General features: G+C 36.6%; 1 protein-coding gene across 6 annotated transcripts in view; it reads left to right on the top strand.

Annotated features, from left to right (window-relative positions):
• The window catches only part of TASP1 (taspase 1), a 243,572-nt gene that overhangs the window by 16,328 nt on the left and 205,757 nt on the right, over window positions 1-21,487 (top strand). For 3 of the 6 annotated variants that reach the window (XR_004259822.1, XM_032248011.1, XM_032248012.1), the window contains exon 4: window positions 792-860. Coding sequence is in view for 3 of the 6 variants with exons in the window: in XM_032248011.1 (XP_032103902.1) it covers window positions 792-860 (69 nt within the window). In the remaining 3 variants the exon portion in view is untranslated. Of the gene's footprint in view, window positions 1-791; window positions 861-7,771; window positions 8,039-13,463; window positions 13,670-19,765; window positions 19,794-21,487 lie in introns of all 6 variants that reach the window. The other 3 variants (XM_032248014.1, XM_032248013.1, XM_032248015.1) reach the window with 3 other exon arrangements.

The raw sequence follows: 21,487 nt of genomic DNA, 5'->3' as shown, positions 1-21,487 counted from the left end.
GCCACCGTGCCTGGCCTATATTTTTTCTTATTTTTCAAAGTGTGAAATTTTTCTATTATCTGAAATAAATAAGTTTTATATAACTATACTCCTAGAAATCTAATACATTTGAATTGTATGCTTAGCCTCTTCAGTATTTACAATGAACAAACTTCTTAAAAGTTTAATGTGGTATACAACTCTTAGTTTTGAGCTTTCTCTTTGTTGACCAAATTGGAATGTTAATAATTCATTTATAAAAGACTTTCCCTTCTCTTTTTTTTTCTCTTCTAATTTATGCTCAATGCCAGGTGATTTTATAGACCTTTACTCTGTGTAGTTTATATTACAAAATAATATGATTCATCTTGATTTAAACTTTACATTAGAGTATCAAAAATATTTTTGTCAAATGAATCCTTTTGTCCTCAGATCTGGCATGCCCCTGTTACTGAGAGTCACTTCTTTTTCAGTGTGGAGAGTATTAACAGTGGGAGGAGAAATGATTAGTTTGAGATTTCTGTGGCTATTTTGAATTGCCTTACAATGAATGAAGCGTACCAAATTCCTTGTACTTTTTATTTAATAGCTAGATTTTATTGTTTTTATTTGAGTAATATTAAGTAAGCCATATCACCAATTAACCTGAATATAAACACTTGCTGATTTTAAATCTGAGTAGTTAAAGTATGGAATGGAACAAGTGGTCAATTTTTATTAATCTAAGTGTCTCCCATACTTCTTTAAACCTTTGGAAAGTTTGAGAAGCTGTGATTTTGCAGTGAATAATCTCTCTCCCCTTGGTTTCATAGGCAATTGAAAAGCTGCAGGCTGGTGCTCTTGCAACTGATGCAGTGACTGCAGCACTGGTGGAACTTGAGGTATTTCTTTTTTCTGTTTTATTTAAAATATTTGTGAATTTATCTTTATTGTTCTTAAATGACATGAAACTGTTGAGTTAGTCAACCATAAATTATATGACCGGTGTTTCCCGCCAATACTAGCAAAGTTATGAAGAAGCCTATGATATTGTTGTTTTCATTGGTGACTTTTCTGAGTAATATAAAAGTTGGTTAAATTCCTTTCCTTTTTTTTTTTTTTGTGAGATTCATGAATACAAAGTTAATGGTGATTGGATACTTAAGTTTCCCATTTTGAGTGGGAAAATCCTTGAAGTTAACCCCCCAAAAGTGGTGTATGTTCTGTTTAAAAATAAAAAAAATTCCAGCTGTCTAGAAGTGCCTAAAGTAGAAGGAGAAGATTCTTCATGATCCTAGCAGTTAAGTAGATACCCTGAAATTGTGTGCTGTGAAGTGTGCCTTGTCCCAGTATGATGGTTAGGTTTATTCCCAATTTACTGTGGACATTGAAGAATTGAGTGGGGAGGCTCTCAGGTTTGCTATAATTTTTTATACTCTTGAGTGAGATTCTCTCAGTTAACTCTTGATTTGGAAGTTTGATGAATTGGTGCAGGTGATATTGAGGTCTTCAGAAGATTGACTTGCTATTCAAACTTGGAGAAGATAGATTTGAGAGGATTATTGTGAAAAATATTTTTCTGGTTGAGAATACTACTTAGGGAATCAAGTAAGACATGATGATAAAACAATGAGGAGTTTGAGGGAGGAGATGATAATTAAAGTCGACATTTCCAGATTGACTGGGTTGTGGCCCTTGTATTTAGGCTCTCATACCAAGGCACATACCCTTTCATGCCTTCCCTTGTGAAAATTGCCCCGGTATTTACCAAAAGTCCTAGCCGTGTTTTCTGTATATTCTTATGCTTAATTGTGGACCTGAGCTTTTAATCATGCTTTGTAGATTAATTTCTCTTGCTAATGTCAGATTGGTCCTAATGTAGTCAAGGAAGGTGAAAGTATATGGTGGGCACTTAGTTCTATTGAATCTGACATGGCATGTGACTGCTACATTTCATACCAACTCTACCAGTCATTAGCCATGTGTCCCTGGGTATGGCACTGTCTGTCCTTGACTCATTTTCCCTATTTATTATATGAGGGTAATAATTCCCACTTCATAGAGCTGTAAAGATTAGCTGAGTTAATATGTGACCAAATATATGACAATCTCTTAGAACAGTGTGTGGTACGTAGTAAGCACCCCATAACTGTTAGCAATAATTACTGTTATGAGGTGCTTTGAAAATGGTATGTATGAGGTGAATGTTTATGCTAAATATGAATGAGAAGTTTTACAGCATCAAAGAAAGGTTAATTATATGTTGAGGATAAGAGGAGAAAAATGACGTGAGAAAGAAGATAGATGTAATTACCACCAAATGTTACCTTTACTCAAAACAGACCACAAAGAGGGCTTTGTCTAACTTAATTCAATTGTTAGTTGAAAATTACTGTTCTTTGTGCAGAAGGTGATATCCTGAATTACTGAGTGATAGAGTCAGTGTAGGTCTGAGGAAAGAAGGTTAATGAGTAGCTGGAAAATATACAACTATGAATGGCAACTATGAATGGAAAACTGAAAAAAATTAAGTTTCTCTTTTCATGTTAGAATAACTTTAATTTTCCTAAATCATACTTCTATATCATGTTTAATATTTTATTCTGTTTTCCCCTAGTGTTGAATCCTACTTTTAAAGGGTTTGCTTATTTATACTTAAAAATGATAAAAATACATTTTGAAATAATGAGGTTCTCCTGAGTAAGTGGATTTATAATTTTGAATAACTTGTGTTTTTTTGAGTGTGGATATGAATTTAAAGGGAAAAAAATTTTTGTTCTATTATTTTTGATTGGAATAAGTCTTAAGGACAGTGGCAGCATAGAATGCTTCCCCAAGTGACTTTAGTGCATCCCACACCTCAACTTTTAATTATTATATATATATATATATATTTTTTTTTTTTTTTTTTTCTTTTTTTTGAGATGAAGTCTCATTCAGTTGCCCAAGCTTGAGTGCAGTGGTGCAATTTTGGCTCACTGCAACTCTGCCTTCCCGGCTCAAGTGATTTTCATGCTTCAGCCTCCCAAGTAGGTGGGACTACAGACATGCACCCCCAACCTGGCTAGTTTTTGTATTTTTTTTAGTAGAGATGGGATTTCACCATGTTGGCCAGGATGGTCTCAAAATCCTGAGCTCAGGTGATCCCCCTGCTTTGGCCTATCAAAGTGCTGCGATTATAAGCATGAACCACTGTGCCCGGCCTCAACTTTTAATCATTAAATTTGTGGAAGAATTTCAATTAATTATCTTTAAAAAGTCATTTTTCTATGGACTCTTTGACTGAAATATATGTTAAGAGTTTAAAGCTAAGCTTACACTAACAATTTTCCTAAATCTTAAGAATTACTTTGGAAAGCATGCTTATACTACCCCCTGCAGTTTCTGTCACCTTGCATAATTGTGATTCATTACCTTAAAACAGGATAGGTTTTCAGATGGAGTTCAGTTGGGGAAGTATTGTAATAGCTTGGGTCAATAGAAAGATATAAGAAGATTGGATTCTAATATTTGCTGTACATAGAAAAATATAAGTAACAGCCTGGGTGTGGTGGCTCATGCCTGTAATCCTCGCACTTTGGGAGGCCAAGGCAGACAGATCACGAGGTCAGGAGTTTGAGACCGGCCTGACCAACATGGTGAAACCCTGTCTCTACTAAAAATAGAAAAATTAGCTGGGCATGGTGGCACACGCCTATAATTCCAGCCACTCGGGAGGCTGAGGCAGGAGAATCGCTTGAACCTGGGAGGTGGAGGTTGCAGCGAGCCAAGACCACGGCACTACACCTTAGCCTGAGTAACATGGAATAACTTTTCATAAAAAAAAAAAAAAAAAAAAAAAGAAAAGTATAAGTAACAATAAGTAACAGTATTAAGTCCTTTCAGAATACTGAAAAGTGCTGAGAAAAATTCTGGAGAGCCTTGTTTATAATGTGTTACGTTTGAGAGTAAATAATTATCTTTAGTTTTGGTCAGTCTGTTCAGTCAAGTCATGTCTGAACTATTGAACAGATGTGAACAATCATTATACCTTTCTCTTTAGACTTTGGGATATACTTTCTGATTTAAAAAATGATATTATTTTCTTGCCACTTAGCTTAAGGAAGCAATAAATAAATAAACTTAAAATATTTTAAAAACTTGCCTGTTATATTATTACTTAGGCAGATATTCAAATTGATGTGAATTCCTTAAATACTAATTGTGGATTGAAAGACTGAAATGGCTTAATTGCCTAGAAAGAGTATCTGGCCTTTTATTTTAAAAGTGTGATATTTGTATTTTCCCAAATAGTGAAAAGTACACTGATCTTAACTCGATGCAGTGGAGGAGGAAGAGAAAAGGCAAAAATGTGTGTGTGTGTGTGTGTGTGTGTGTGTGTGTGTGTGTGTGTGTGTGTGTGTGTGTAAATACCACATACACACTAAAGGGCCTTACGGAGACATATCATTTTTTAACTTTTCTTAGAAATTGATAATTTTGTGTTGTTTTATTTTTTTTCACCACCATTGCAGACAAGTGGTGTCATCTTAAGACTGTCATTTCTGGACACCAGAATGAGGTGTTTTCTTCATTTAAGTAAAGGGCGGGGAGCAGAACGGGTGCAAGAGTTTCTGCCTATTAAATTGACCACCTTCTCCCTTTAGAGTTTTGGGAGGGAAGGTGGCTGCTCCTGTATGAGAGGTGTTCTGCAGTGTGGAAATACAAATGATAATACTCCAAAGTGTATTTTGTTTATCTTCAAAATGTAGGGAAGGAAACGGAAAGGTCAGTTTATAGATCATATTTTAATGATTTATTGTTGATTCATCCTTGTTTCATATAGCTTTTTGAGATTATCTTAATAACTGATGAGAAAGTGAGTTTTGTTCACTGGATGGTACAACTCTGGTTTCACTCACAGCAGAGAAGATTAATACTGTGAAACAATTTGGTCTTCATGTCTCAGACTACACACTTGGATGACAGTTGCTTTTTTGGCTGCTTTCAAAATAGTTTTGGATCAAGTAGTGACAGTGGATTTAAGATTCCAGACCATAATTTTGCATATTTCACATGGTATAACTTCTTATGTGAATTTCTTTTCTGAGGAAATTGGATATAGAAGTGGGTGACTCATGATGCTACTATTTTCTTAGGATTGCTTCTAAAGTAGAAAGTGTTTTATGGATTATGATAGAAAATGAACTATTTTTAAAATACTGCCTGAACCTCCTTTTGCACATTGGTGTTTTCCTGAAAAAGCACTAAGACCTGGTTTAAAAAAGTCTAATGAGTAATAATAGGTGAAATATAAATGACAGACTTTTGGGACGTAATTTATAATCTTTTGTGAGAAAACTGATGAATCTGGCAGATATTTTGAAGATCTTTTTGTAACCTTTGAGAAATTTTGGTTAATTCATTCTGAAAATGGATTATTTTGGTAGGCAAAATACATGTGTTAAGAATAGTGATAGAAATAACTTTATTTATTTATTTAGAGACTTAGTCTCGTTCTGTCACCCAGGCTGCAGTGCAGTGGTGTGATCTCAGCTCACTGCAACCTCTGCCTTCTGGTTTCAAGTGATTCTCCTGCTTCAGCCTCCTGAGTAGCTGGGATTACAGACATACACCACCATACCTGGCTAATTTTTGTATTTTTAGTAGAGATGGGGTTTCACCATGTTGGCGAGGCTGGTCTTGAATGCCTGATCTCATGATCGCCCTCCTTGACCTCCCAAAGTGCTGGGATTACAGGTGTGAGCCACTGCGCCATTTCACTATGTGAAATTTAAAAGCCTGGAATAGCTTTTAAATTTCATATAGTGACAGGCAAATTATACAGTTTCCTTTGTTAAACATCTTTTTTTGAACTAAAATTAGACTGTGAAGTTTTTTGTTCACTTGATTGATGCTTTAAAGCTCCCTGTGGTCAGTGGAGATGCTAGTTCATGTGTTAGTGTTATTGTCCAAATGCTTTAGTGTTTATAGAGCAGATTATATTGGGCCAAGTTTTTATATCATTCTGTTAAAAACAGTTCATTGTCTTTGATCTCTGTGTAATCCAAATATTGCTTGCTTATAAACTCTAGCGAAGTCCTTTAAGAATAACTTCTTATTCAAATGACTGATATTTTGGTGTGTAAGAGAAAGAAAGTAGATTTTTTTCTTATGTATTTATATTATTATATACAATACTGTTAAACATTTGTCTGTATCTCTACATCTTTTTTTTTTTTTTTTTTGGCCAAGACAAATTCTTGCTCTGTCGCCCAGGTGGGAGTGCAGTGGTGTGAATTTGGCTCACTGCAGTCTCCATCTCCTGGGTTCAAATGATTCTCATGCTTCACCCTCCTGAGTAGCTGGGACTACAGTGTGCGCCACCATGCCTGGCTAATTTTTTTATGTTTTTAGTAGAGAAGGGGTTTTGCCATATTGCCCAGGCTGGTCTCGAACTCCTGGCCTCAAGTGATCCACCTGCCTTGGCCTCCCAAAGTGCTGGGATTACAGGTGTGAGCCACTGTACCCAGCCAGCTCTGCGTTTCTTTAAGGCAGGGATCTCCAGAATGTTTTTGGTCTCACTTGAGTAGTTCATTGTGAGTGAACACCAGCCCAGGCCTCTTGTGCAGCTGCAGGAATAGGCCCTATGCCCTTCCCTGGGCTTTATACTTCTGGCTGGAATTGTCTGTGAACCTCAGGGGGTTAGAAAAAACTTCTAGGGCCTGCCAGTCCTTGAAATGCCTAGTGGTCATGGAGATGGTGTGGCTTCCTGATGGCATATTGACCTACCTAGGATGGAAGGGGACATTGGGAAGGGCTGATACATTTCCCTTTTCTCTCACCAAACTTATAGCAAGTTTTCTTGTGAGCAGATGCTTAACCACACTCTGCTTCTTACCCAACTTCAGTTATTTAGTTTTTATTGCAAAAAAGCAGGGGTATCTACTTTAAGGTCATTTCTGATATTTGGAAAGTTTAAAATTATTTAAATAAATGAGCATCTCCAGTTTCCTGTACTTTTTTTTTTTTTTTTTGAGACGGAGTTTCACTCATGTTACCCAGGGCTGGAGTGCATGTTTGATCTCGGCTCACCGCAACCTCCGCCTCCTGGGTTCAGGCAATTCTCCTGCCTCAGCCTCCTGTGTAGCTGGGATTACAGGCACGCACCACCATGCCCAGCTAATTTTTTGTATTTTTTTTTAGTAGAGACGGGGTTTCACCATGTTGACCAGGATGGTCTCGATCTCTTGACCTCGTGATCCACCCGCCTCGGCCTCCCAAAGTGCTGGGATTACAGGCGTGAGCCACTGCGCCCGGCCTTCCTGTACATTTTTATGTTTTGTAGAAATTATCTTTTCATAAGCAGAGTGATCCCTTGCTCTTCCCGCCCCCCCCGACCCCTAGTAGAGCTGACCACATTGGAAAGACAGCTTGATGCATTTAGCTCACATTTACATAAGTGCTCATTAAGTATAATGTGGATTCTAAGTTTAGACCTACCACTCTTGAAAATCTTGTTTTTCTCTTCGATTGATAATACCTTTTATTCTCTGTAAGTGGGCTGGGGGGTTTGTTTCTACGTATGTGAAGTAGAAGATTTACCCTTTTTCTTTTGTAGTACTTACAGTGTTTTCATTACATGAAATTTGTGTTTTGACCTTAGATACTCTTTTTCCTTTTTTTTTCTTAACTTGGTATTATTGATTATTTCAAAGATCCTATTTTGCCTGTCTGTTTAGCAGTATTTCCAGTGGTGCTTCAGTATTTCTGTGTATTCTAGCTGTTTATGGAGTCTTTATGTTTCTCTGCATTTTTTGTTTTATTTTTTGAGGTGTACACACACAGTTACACTTCATGGAGTTGCATCCAGTCAAGTATCCATGTTCTTCTTGTGAAGAGGCAGAGAAAATCACCTCTCCCAAGAATTTCCACCTTCTGAACAAGGGAAATGTGTCCTGAAGAGCTGTACGCAGATGGGAGGCAACTTGTTTGCTTGTTCTGCTGCTAGAGCATTGATTTAATTAGAAGACAGGCTGTGGGTGGCCATGTGCAGACAAAGAAGCACCAGACAGAGCCCATTTAGCCTGGGACAGTAAAAGTAAGTTACGCTTTTTTTAAAACACTTTTTTGAGTACTGATGCTGATTCTTGCCTTTAGTACTAAGGGGCAACTTGTAACTTACTGTTTATGTTTACACATAGATGCATCTGTTCTTTTTCTGAGACCCTAGAAATGATACATGTTCTCTAGCACAAAGTACCTGCTTAATGGAAAAGCAGTAATTTCTCCCCCCACCATCCTTTTTTTAAAAGATTACATTCTAGATTAATTTTACACTGTACCAAACCCAGTATTAGCTTTTGACCAAGTCAAAACATTTAAGCATAGAGCTTTTCATGCTTTTACTTTGTAGTGATGGGAACATGAAGAATTGTTTTAGCCTTTTCTGGTCATTTCTTGATGAGGTACATGGAACTCATCAGATATATTTATCCCGGCTGAATGTACTAGAAGAGAGAGTCCAAGATCAGATCTAGCAGTTCCTGAGGAGCATAAAACTTTATATGTGTGACCTTGTTTTTCTCTGGGAGTTGTTACTCTCAAAAATAGACTTCATTTTGGAATTCAATTTTGAGCTACTTAAAGCCACATGTGGTAGTGTGGTGGAGTTGGTGGAAATCCTGTGTCTGACTATGTGGAAGCAATTTAGACTTTTGGATTTTTGAGTGTAATATGTCTTCTAGTCCCGTATTAATAGGGGTATTACCCAAATGGGACTTAATTAGGTTCATTGGTACTAGCATTTATAGTGTTGTAATTTTTGAATCATTCTCTCTGTGTGTGTATATATATATTTGTGTTTGGATCTATATCATTTGTGGCATCAGTTTTATACTTTAACATCTTTTTTTGTAATGAAGGAGATAGGCTAATAAGATTTTTCTGTGTTTGGAAAATCACAGGCTGGTATGATGGTGTTTAATTTCAAAGACTACCTTTTGATTTTCAGTTTTTTTTTGTCTCTCAAACCCAGGCTTTTATTCAGAATCTGGAAAATAATGAGGAAAAAGGTTAAGTTACATGATTTTAAAGATTCTGATCAAGATTCTAAATCTTGCTGTTCTCTCTCTCTGTCTCTTTCATATATTCTCTTTCTCTTTCGTGTGTTCTGTACCTAAGTGTTAGAATGATGAAGGATTGTACCTCACTATAGAAATCAGCTTAATGTTGAATCTTAGGCATACCAATTGACAGCAGGTCTTTGGCCATTCCCATTGCAGGCAGTTTTTACTGGGAGTCATTCTCAGGGTCGAGCCTCCTATATCATGTACATATTTCCTGACAGTTCATGACACGCATATAGTGTAACACTGGACATCAACACTATAACACATTCAGAGTGGGGAATTTCTTTATGGTTCCCTTTTCTGGAGTATGTGCAAATGTTAGCAACATTTTCTAGTGGGTTAGAAGTCTTTTTGTTAAACACAAAAAGCTTAGTAGAGGACTTAAAAGTTAGCAGTATCCTCCTTCCTCTCCAGTTCTGACCATATCATTTGATAAAAGGGTGATTTAAATTATTATAATTCCATGGTCTGTTAGGTTCTTTTTGAGTGGCATTTCCATATTATTGTCAATATGGTTGAAAGGTATAATTATTTAGGTTGAAGGGAAGTATAAGTGGCTGCCAAATTTGGCAGTACTGGAGGAACAGCTACATTTGTCTTTTCTGTTGTAGTTCATATGGAAAGGACAATTTCAGGTACTGTCTGTGCTAACCTCTTTCTGGATATCTTAAAGGATCCAACTAAAAGTTTAAAACTATTTCAGATGTGATAGTTTATTGAAGCCAATATTTTATTTTAGAGATTTGTGTTAGGTTTGACAAATAACTCTTTGTACTGCAATTCTGTGGCTTTCAATTTAAAAAATGTGAAAATAAAGTGTTGTGATGTCATTTTTCTGCTTATGTTATATGTATCTTTGTAAATTAGGCAGATTAGTAATAGGAGGTAAGTGCAGATGTGTGATACCTTTTTATGAAAATATTTTAAATAATGAAGAAAAATATGTTGAGCTTATAGTGGGTAGTGTAAGAAAAAGTAAAAAAAATTCCATTTTGGACAGAATATTTTGTTTCAGCTCAACAAATGCTCTAATGAACAAATATTAACATTAGTTCAGTTTTTTCTGACATTTCCAGAAACACTTGGGCACTTTAAGAAGACAATAAAAAGCTGTAGTTTCTACTACATATGTTGTTGTGTGAGGGTTTTTTTTTTTTATTTAAATAAAGTATGCTATCTTTTGTGAATTGAACAGTTAAAAAAAATGAACTGTCACAGATACTAAAACCTGATATTCAACATACTATATTTGACTCAAGTGTTCACAGAGTGTGATGCAAACAAATGTTGTCTCAACTTACATCCAGGATAGCTAAAATATTTCTTTAACACATATTAAAAGTAGAGTGGTCTAAGTATTTGGCTAGATACAATTCCAGGCTGTCTTACTTGAGTAATTTCCTCAGACATTCCAACTTTGATCAACTGCAGCAAGAACTTTTAGCATGCCTGTAAAGCTGCCAGTGCATCTGTAAATATGTCCTGAGACAGAGAGAAAAGAGAGAAAGTCAAAAAATAAAGAATATCTTTTCATTTAGGAGCATTTACAGAACAAAAATGGAAAGTTTTTGTTTCCTTAGGAACTTTTTTTTTTTTTTTTTTTTAAAGTAATTGAGCCTCTGATTCCTAAGTGTGCCTTGTGATTCTGTATTAATGAATGAAAGATACTTCGTTTGGGCCTAATAAAAGTGTTTTGTGGCTAACCCTGCTGAAACTTATTGGATAAAGTTCATTAATTCTTGAAATATTTACTCTTTATAAATGTAATATTAATTGGCTAAAACCTCAAACATAATAGATAGCTCAGTAAAGCATGTCCTAATTGTTTATAATGGGAAAGTATTTGGGTAAAAATGTTTTTATGTGACTGTTTGAGGATAAGTCTAAGAATAGAACAGCAGGCCGCATCACTACAGAAATAATCTCATGTACCTTTTTTTTTGATACATAGATGAAAATAGGCTTTCTGGCTTTAATTTTCAGTGACCTGAAAATGAATTTGCACATATCTACTAATTTTCCTATACAAGGATTAACTTGAGTGTTTATAATGGCAAACCGCCCTCTGCTGTGTGAGAACTGCATGTTTTCTGTGTTTTTGGCACAACATGTTCATATTCGCATGGGTATATAATAACTTCCCTGGAAATATTTTAAGTTGTAGTTAGCAACTACTTGCAAACTGGATATTAAATTGGATGATATGTCCAGCTTCTTCCTGACCTGGCTTTCTGTAGTCCCATGATAACAAATAATGTTATTCCCAGTTAGCTCCAGTTATGAAAATTCTGCTTCTTAGATCAATCTTGTACCAAAACTTGGAGTTAATAATCCTCTTGTGATTTCTATGTTGTAGATCTCTATTATTGTTCATATTCTGTAATTATTTAGTTATGGAAAACAAGGTTAACGCAGTTAAATTTACAACTAATAAAGTTTTGCCGTGGTTTTACTTTATTTTCATTGAGCATTTTTTCCAGAACTGAACTAAGTGCAATACAATTGATATACATCCTTTAAGCCCATCCTCTATATCCTAAAATAAATGCAGAGAAATGGTGAATGGGTATGCTGGGAGAGAAGATGGAAGGGCAAGTCCTGGGTCTAGTAATTGTAATTTCATGGGCAGGGTACTTGAACAGATAGCTGAGTTGGTTTCTTGTTACTGTTTCTATGTTTACTAGAGACTTTTTCTTATGTAAACCCTGTCCAACTGAATGCCAGGATTTCCTCAAGATTTAATACTACTTTATGTCTTATGCCTACTTTCTTGATCTTGAAGTCACTAACATTCATGATGGGAATGGAAGAGTCAACTTTTGCATATATGGGGGCTGGTTATCTAATTTATACATAAATTCTAATCCTATAATTATTTTACCTGATAATCTCTTTGCTATTTTTTGCATGTTGCCTGAATGTTTGTAGCCCTGCCTCCCATATACCTCTATGTATGGGGAATGTGTGTGTGTTTGCTACAAATTACTAGTTCTAAAAAGAATATCATGTTTTATCTTGATAGGCAGTTTACCACATGGTAAAATTGTAGATAAAATTGTCTGTACTAATGATATTTGAGAAAGATACCATAACATTTTATGAGTTTTCTGATACTTTGACAAAAAATACCATGACTTCCTGTAGATTCTGAGTAGAAAGCTCATCTGACTCATTATTGAGAAAGAAAAAGGTATTTCAAATTTTATTTGTTGTAATCAGAAGATATGTGGCATTTCTGACCACTAATCTGGCGTTTTTAGTAAAGGTAAGTTGATACTTGATAGTTAGACTGCAGTGCAGGTTAAATGAATGGCTTAGTTCTGTATTAATTGTTTCTTCTTTAAGTAGCAAGAGGTAATTCAAACTTTAAATATTTAAGCATCATAATAAAATTTGTTGTTAGGGCTGTCATTTGTGTCAAAGAGCTACTTTGCCTGAAACCTGTATTATATGGAAAACTGAAGACTTATGCAAGCTTTGATTTTGCATCTGCAGATGCTTGAGACCTTCTTAATCTTACAAAGTGATGTAGGCCAGAGATTGCAAAAGAGACATTTCACAGTTATGTGTTGATTGGCCCATAGAGTAGCTTTTAAAGATTGGAATTTGTTGTCAACATGTAAAAATGAGGAGACTAATATAAACATCTGGACTTCTAACTTCTCTTGGCAAAAACGAGATCTGGCCACATGGAGCATGCATTCTCCCAGGGCTGCAGTCTGCCAGAGCTGAGTGACAGCTGCTGCTTTTGCCTGTAGGAGCTTGTGTAGTACTGCACTTCATTTTAAGGTACAGCTTGAAATAAGTCTTGGACAGAGATGCCAACTTTTGTCTTGTTGGAAGGGCCTGGGAAATGAATGTATGGTTTAATGCTCATTAATTTAATGGTCTAGAGTTTGCCAACTGTTGTAATAGAGATTTCTACCAAACTAATCATAAAATTGGAATGACCTTTAATTTTTCAGAATAGGAATTGGACTTAGATATTAACTTACTATTTTGAAAATGAACTTCAAATCAAACTAGACTTTTCAAAAAAATTCCTCATTGAAACAATTTGAACTAATGCCAAAGTATAGCTCTCCAAAGAATTTTGACCTGAAGCAAAGCAGATAAAAAAACTCTGACCCAAATAAGGTTGAACCAAATTGTTTTTTATTTACTTCTAGTCCCAGGAGTGAAATATTGTTTTTATTGTTTGTGATGAAGAACGTCCTGTAAGTCCAAGCATATTCATTTGTCTTATCTTGATTGCATTATTTCTTAATGGAAAACATAAGAAAAATCACTGGTGTGTGCATAATATTTATGACTGTATTTGCAATGATTGCTCAGAAAGGTTTCTATGTCTATTTACCATTGACTGTCTCCCATTTTATTCATTTTTTTTTACAGTTCATCTAATTTTTCTCCAGGGTTGCATCCTAGCCCCAGAGTGGTTAGCTTTTGCAGTCTCTCATGGATCATTTGTAGCTTTTTTACTCCCAATATCCTCTGTGCTATTGTTGATAGATGCCTTTACAAGTCCCCTCAAGATGAGGTTCATGGAAAATGTGAAGTTAAGCAGCTGATGGAGTTCATTTAAATTGGAGTGTCTCAAGGTGAGGGCTGGATCAGAATTGTTGGAGGTAGCTTATTTTAAAAAAATGATGATTCCCTAGCCTTCAACTCACATGACCTGGATCAGAATCTTTAGGGATTGGAGTTTGGAAATTTTAATTCTTTGACTTTTTAAAAAAAAAACTTGGTGAGTTAATTGTGGATATATGCAGTCATAAGAAATAGTACACAGAGATCCTTTGGACCCTTTGATTCAGAATGGTAACAGTTTTTTAAAAAATTGCAATCTTATTTTAAAAAGTATAGTTTCAAAACTTTTTTGTATGTATAGTATACATATAGAAAACTACACACATTTATTTTAAGGGGACAGCTCCAGGAATTTTTTGAGAGTGAACATGGCCCAGTGTCACTAGCACCGAGATCAGCAAAGGGATTTCTGCCCTTCAGAAGGCCCTTTGTGCCCCCTTCAGTCACCTCAGGGTACACCTGTTCTGACCTCTATTGCCATATATTGGTCTTGCCTGTTTTAGAACTACACATAAATGGAATAATATGTATTCTTTTGTGTCTGCCTTTTTGGCTTAATTGAAGTGAAATTTCATATAACACAAAATGAAGCATTTTAAAATACATAATTCCATGGCATTTTAATGTTTACAGTGTTGTATAACTACCACTTTCAGTTCCAAACATTTTTATCTCCCCAGAGGAAACCTTATACTCATCAAGCAGTTGCTCTTCATTCTCCTGTGCTCTGCCCCTTGTGGACCACCAGCCTGCTTTCTGTCCATGGATTTACCTATTCTAGATATTTATATAAATGGAATCATGCCATTTATATGGCCTTCTCTGCCTGGCTTTTTTCCAATGTTTTAGAAGTTTGTTCACAGTGTAGCATGTATCAGTACTTAATGTTTTGGAGGAGCAGTATTCAACATTATTCAGGTATCTATTGCAATTTGTTTCATTCCAAATCCATTCATCCATCAGTGGACATTTGGGTTGTTTCTTCCTTTTGGCTATTGTGCATAGTGTTGCTGTGAATACTCTTGTATAAGTATTTGAGTAACTTTTTTCAATTTTTTTTTTTTTTTTTTTTTTAAGACAGAGTCTTGCTCTGTCACCAGGCACCAGGCTGGAGTGCAATGGCTTGATCTTGGCTCACTGCAACTTCTGCCTCCCGGGTTCAAGCAGTTCTCCTGCCTCAGCCTCCTGAGTAGCTGAGACTACAGGTGTGCGCCACCACGCCCAGCTAATTTTTGTATTTTTAAGTAGAGATGGGGTTTCGCCATGTTGGCCAGGATGGTCTCGATCTCTTGACCTTGTAATCTGCCCACCTGGGCCTCCCAAAGTGCTGGGATTACAGGCATGAGCCACTGCGCCCGGCCTTTTTTCAGTTCTTTTGGGTATATACCTAAAAGTGAAATTGTTAGGTTATATGGTAATTCTATGTTTAACTCTTTTTTATTTTGAGATGGAGATTCTCTCTTGTTGCCCAGGCTGGAGCAATGGTGTCATCTCGGCTCACTACAACCTCCGCCTCCCAGGTTCAAGTGATTCTCCTGCCTTAGTTTCCCTAGTAGCTGGGATTACAGGTGCCCACCACCATATCCAGCTAAATTTTAAGAATATTTTTAGTAGAGACAGGGTTTCAACAGGCTTGTTTCGAACTCCTGACCTTAAGTGATCTGCCTGCCTTGACCTCCCAAAGTGCTAGGATTACAGGCGCGAGCCACCATGCCCAGCCTATATTTAACTCTTTGTTGAATTTTTTCTGTGGCAACTGAATGAACTCTTTTTTACATTCCCAGCAGCAGTATAGGTTATACTTTTTCTACATCCTTGTCAGTGCCTGTTATTTTCTGTTTTTGTCATCACAGCTGTTCCTGTGGATGTGAAGTAAAATCACTGTGGTTTTGATTTTCATTTCGCTGATGACAATGATTTTGAATAAATTATCATGTGCCTGTAGCCATTTGTATATCTTTTTTGTAGAAATGTTTAGTTGAGTCTATTCAAGTCTTTTGCTTTTTTTTTTTTTTATGATGATGTTTTGTTCTGTTATCCCGCCTGGTGTGCAATGGCGCGATCTTGGCTCACCACAACCTCCGCCTCCTAGGTTCAGGCAATTCTCCTGCCTCAGCCTCCTGAGTAGCTGGGATTACAGGCACGCACCACCATGCCCAGCTAATTTTTTGTATTTTAGTAGACACGGGGTTTCACCATGTTGACCAGGATGGTCTCGATCTCTTGACCTCGTGATCCACCTGCCTCGGCCTCCCAAAGTGCTGGGATTACAGGCGTGAGCCACCGCGCCCAGCCGTCTTTTGCCCATTTTCAACTTGCCTTTTTTTGGGTCATTTTTGAAATTTGGAGGTCTTTATATATTCTATTTACTAGACTATTATACTTTTCTGTAAGTCTGAAATTATTTAAAAAAAAATAAAAGGAAAAATAAATTGTAACTACTGCTATAGTTTCTCATCACTTTTTAGTAAAAGCCCTCTGACCATCTGCATTACTCCTACTGCTTACCTGTTTTATTTTTTCACTTTTGCATTTATGGGTATCTGATATGTTATCTAATGTATTTAATTTCATATTGTCTCCCTTAGCTAGAATTGAAGCTCCATGTAGGTAAAATGTTTTTCTGTTTTGTTCACTGCTATATCCCCATGGTTTAGATCAAGGATTTGCCAACTATGGCCTGAAAGCCAAATCTGGCCAGATGCCTGGTTTTGAAAGGCCTGCAAAGTAAGAATGATTTTCACTTTTTGAAACGGTTGAAACAAAATTAAAAGAAGAATAATATTTCATGATGCCAGAAAAGTATATGAAATTCATATCTCAGTGTTCATAAATGAAGTTTTTTTGAAACATAGCCATGCTTATTTGTTTGTGTGTTTTCTCTGGCTGTTTTTGTGGTGTAGTGGCAGAGTTGAGTAGTTGTAGCATTGTCTGTGTGGCCCACGAAGCCTGAAATAGTTAATAGATCTTGCCCTTACAGAAAAGATTTGCCTGGCACATTGGTGCCCAATAAATATTCGTTGAATTAATGAATCTTAACCTATACTACCACAGAGGAATCTAAATTGGAAATCTTTTAACCATCTAGTTCTTGAAAATTTGAGCTTAATTGGCTGCTAAACAAACAAAAATCCCCAAATAATTTTTCAGTTAGTAATACAGTTTCATTGGCTTCCGTTCATCCTATAAATGAAAATTGATGTTGAGATACCAGAAAATTAGTTATTCTTAGAATAGTGCTAGCTAAGATAGGTATATTGTACACGTTTTACTGGTGTTAGTTTGAAAAAGAGTATAATGTCGTGGAGTACACATCCTATTTTTGTAATTCTTTTTAAAAGATGCAAGAAAGTTCGTTTTAAAAGCTTTTTCCCCACTTTTCTCAGCTTTAGAAGAGTAAAGGTACCTGCTTATCAATGAAGGTAGTAATTTAAGTGATTCTTTTTTTTTTTTTTTTTTTTTTTTGAGATGGAGTCTTGCTCTGTCACCCAGCTGGACTGTGCAGTGGTACAGTCTCTGCTCACTACAGCCTTCGCCTCTCAGGTTCAAGGTTCAAGGTTCAAGTGAATCTACTGCCTTAGTCTCCCAAGTAGGTGAGATTATAGGCACACACCACCGCACCTGCCTAATTTTTGTATTTTTAGTGGAGATGGCGTTTTATCATGTTGGCCATGATGATGGCTGGTCACAAACTCAATTAAAATGATTTTGACAGGACAGTTAATTTTCAACAAGAGTTATATATTCTACTTTATTTTGTATATCTAATGATGTATTTGTTGAATTTGCACTTGAGCGACAGAGTGTGTACAACATATTAGTAATTTCCTGTTAATGTCTGACTTCTCCTTAAAGGAAGATTGGAAATTGGATAAACATAAATCATTTTTATATAAAAATGATTTTATAACGTGCCAGTTTAGTTTTTGTACAGCATTTGAGAACTAAATTGTTTGCGTCTGTAAGAGCTGTTAATAGAGGTCTCATAATAGATCCTTAGAGGTACAGTATACCTTATAGCCCTGCAAACAGTTCTTACTTTATGCTTTCAGCAAAGGACATTAAGTGGGTAATGTAAGTTGTGGTTTATAGTGAAAGAGTAATACTTTGCAGATCTTTGCCTTGGCTTGGGAGTTCGAAAATTTCATTAATAGGAAAGGGTTTTTATGTCGCGGTGGGAGAGTAGCTCCTGACTTGCCTCTTGGCCTTTCTGCCCTACCTTTGATGGGTTGGTTAGTCAAAGGGCGTCTCATGTTTTAAAGCCTTGTCTCCTTGAAAAGTTATGAGTAAGCTTAAAATATATTTTGCTTTTAGAATTCCATCTTTTAGAAACAGAAAATATTATTTCCTATGTTGTTTAATTTCTCCTTTTAATAATGAAAATATTAGATTCTTAACACTCCATTACATTGTCCTGACATTTCTCTGTAGGAGCAACCAGTAAGAGTTAATAAGTATCAGGTTGCTTGAGGGGTTATAGCTCACAATAATTATTCTGTTTATGTTTAGTTATAATTAACTGCTATTCATTCATTCTGCAAATGCTTATTGATTACCTGCCTACCATATGCCAGGCATTGCCTTAGATATTGGGATATAACACCTAAAGAGACTAATTCTTATACTTAAGGGGCTTATATTCTATTTGGAGAGACAGACAAATAAAAATTATACATAATGTCAGGTAGTGGAAAGTGCCATAAAGAAAAATAAAATAGAGAAAAGAGAATGGTTGTGAATGGCTGGGGAATGCTATTCTAGATGAGTCCTTAAGGGGAGCGCTCTCTAGTAAAATTGTCTTTTGAACAGAGACATGAATTAATTGGGGGAGAAAGCCATGTGAAGATGTTGGGTAAGGGACTTCTTGTTCAGAGGGAAAGCACCCCAGTGTCTGTTCATATTCCAATATGAACCAATCACCATGGGACCTCAGGTATTCATACATACATGTACATGCACACACACACAGACACACACGCACATGCAGTCCATATTTGTGGGCCCTCTTCTTTCACTGGAATCTCTCACCAAGCTCAAATCTCAAAGAAATGAATGAACAATAGATGTGACAGCCCTGAGGTAAGGGTGTTCTTGGTGAGCTCAGGGAATTGCAGTGTGGATTGGCATGCCGGTAAGGGAGAAGAATGGGGGAAGTAAATTGGAAGAGGGAGGGAAGTGTCAGACCATGTAGGACCTTGTAAATGTTGAAAATTAGGACTTTGGATCTGTTATAAGTAGGTTTATGAACGGAGGAGTGATAGTCTGACAGATTTTGAAAGGATCACTGGCTACTTCGTGGACATGATTATTAATTACACAAAATGAGTTAAATAAGAAGATCAGCAGATGACCACTTAAGTTTCTATATATTATTTTAAATTATTTAAATTTATTATTATTTTTTTTTTTAGAGAAAGGTGTCACTGTTTCCCAGGCTGGAGTGCAGTGGTACAATCATAGCTCAAGCAGTACCCCCAACCTCAGCCTCCAGAGTAGCTGGGACTACAGGCATGCACCACCATGCCCAGCTATTTAAAAAAAATTTTTGGAGAGATGGGGTCCTACTGTGGTGCCTAGGCTGATCTCAAACTCCTGACCTTAGGTGATCCTCCTATCTCAGCCTCCCAAAGTGACGTTTATTGTTTATAAGGGGCAAGTTAGTATATAGACTGATTAGTTTATGTCACATAATAGGTATACTACTTTTTTGTCAGCTTTATTGAAGTATAATTTACATATAACAAAATTGATCAGTTTTAAGTGTACAATCTGTTGAGTTTTGACAAATATGTACAATTGTGTAACCACCAATATAATCATGATATATAACATTTCCATTACCCTCAAATTTCCCTCATACCTCTCTACAGTGAATCCTCTCCCTCAGTGTCCCCTGACAACCATTATTTACTTTTTATCACCGTCTTTTCTAGATTTTATTCTAAATAGAATTATTTAATTTGTGATCTTTTGTGACTAGCTTCTTTCAGTCATGTAATGCTTTTGAGATTCACTCATATTGTTGGGTGTATTAGGAATATAAATATATATATCTTTATGTAGATTTTATGTGAATTTATCTGAACATATGCTTTCATTTCTCACAGATAAAATAAGAGAATTGCTGAGTCTATGGTACGTATATGCTTAACTTTAAAGAAAACTCCTAAACAATTTGCCATTTGCATTCTCACTAGGAATGTATAATTCATTCAGATTTCCATAGATCTGCAGTTTTGCCAATACTTAGTTTTGTCAATGTTTTAAATTTTAGTGGTTATATAATGTTATTTGGTGGCTTTAATTTGCATTTCCCTAATGACTACTGTTAATGAAAAAATTATTTAAGTTCCTTTTGAAAGGTGGTAAGGCAGACTTTAAAAGGGAGGGAACTATTGTGATAACTGTAGGACCCACTGCTGTATTAGTTTCTTTCGTGTTGCTGTAAAGGAATACCCTAGGCTGGATAATTTATAAAGAAAAGAGGTTTATTTGGCTCTTGGTTCTGCAGGTTGTACAAGCATGGCACCAGCATCAGCTCAGCTTCTGGTGAGACACCAGGAAGTTTTAAATCATGGTGGGAGGCAAAGGAGGAGTTGTTGTATCACATGGGAGAGAGGGAACAAGAAAGAGAGGGAAGAGATGATAGGCTCTTTTAAAAAACCAGATCTTACATGGACTCATACAGTGAAAACTTACTCATTACTTCGAGAACAGCACCAAGCCATTTATGAAGGATCATGGTCCATATAACTCCTGCTAAGCCCACCTCCAACATTGGAGGTCACATTTCAACACAAGATTTGAAGGAAACAAAACATTCAGACCATATCAGCTGCTATGGGATTTTTCAGTGAGGGAGAGAGATTGGGCTCAACTCTGAGTACAGCATGGACAAGTGGGAGTTTATAGTTAAAAAACTGTGTTGGGGGTCAGTGGTTGGAAAATGACTAAGAGGAAACATCATGGGTAAGGGGAGATTTTAGCTAAATCCATCTAACAGGATTCTTGCTGGAGACAGACCACAGTGATCAGATGTCACTTGAGGGATGGTGGAGAATGAGGAATCTGATTAAATATCGCAGGTGACCAGTTATCAAGGGTGGCAGTATCCTGTCTGATTTAGCAAGATTCTTATTACAATTGAACAATGCAGAGGTAAACATGGAAGTTCAAAAGTCTAGCCCAGTTGAAAAATAGTTCAGGGGAATTTGAATAGAGTTTGGTCAATAAGAGACTCTTTGTGGCTAATGATGCTAAGCATGTTTTCATGTGTTATTTTGCAATCTTTATAAAACTGTTTGCCCCTGCTGGGCGCGGCGGCTCACAGCTATAACCCCAGCACTTTGGGAGGCTGAGGTGGGTGGATCACCTGAGGTCAGGAGTTCGAGACCAGCTTGGTCAGCATGGTGGAACCCCGTCTCTACTAAAAAAATACAAAAATTAGCCAGGCGTGGTGGCAGGCACCTGTAATCCCAGCTATTCAGGAGACTTAGCCAGGAGAATTGATTGAACCTGGGAAGTGGAGGTTGCAGTGAGCCAAGATTGAGCCATTGCACTCCAGCCTGGGCAACAAGAGCAAAACTCGCCCAAACAAAGAAACAGTTTGCCTCATAAACTTTGCATTGTTTGTCTGAGTTGTATGGATTTTTAAAAATAAATTCTTGATAGAAGTCCTTTAAGATATATATATAACTGGCCAGGCGCGGTGGCTCAAGCCTGTAATCCCAGCACTTTGGGAGGCCGAGGCGGGTGGATCACGAGGTCAAGAGATCGAGACCATCCTGGTCAACATGGTGAAACCCCGTCTCTACTAAAAATACAAAAAA

The sequence above is a fragment of the Sapajus apella genome, unplaced genomic scaffold, assembly GCF_009761245.1.
Source record: "Sapajus apella isolate SASKATOON/1434 unplaced genomic scaffold, GSC_monkey_1.0 scaffold65, whole genome shotgun sequence".
Lineage (NCBI taxonomy): Eukaryota > Metazoa > Chordata > Mammalia > Primates > Cebidae > Sapajus > Sapajus apella.
The sequence above is the reverse complement of the archived record's forward strand: the minus strand, read 5'-3'. Positions and strand labels throughout refer to the sequence as shown.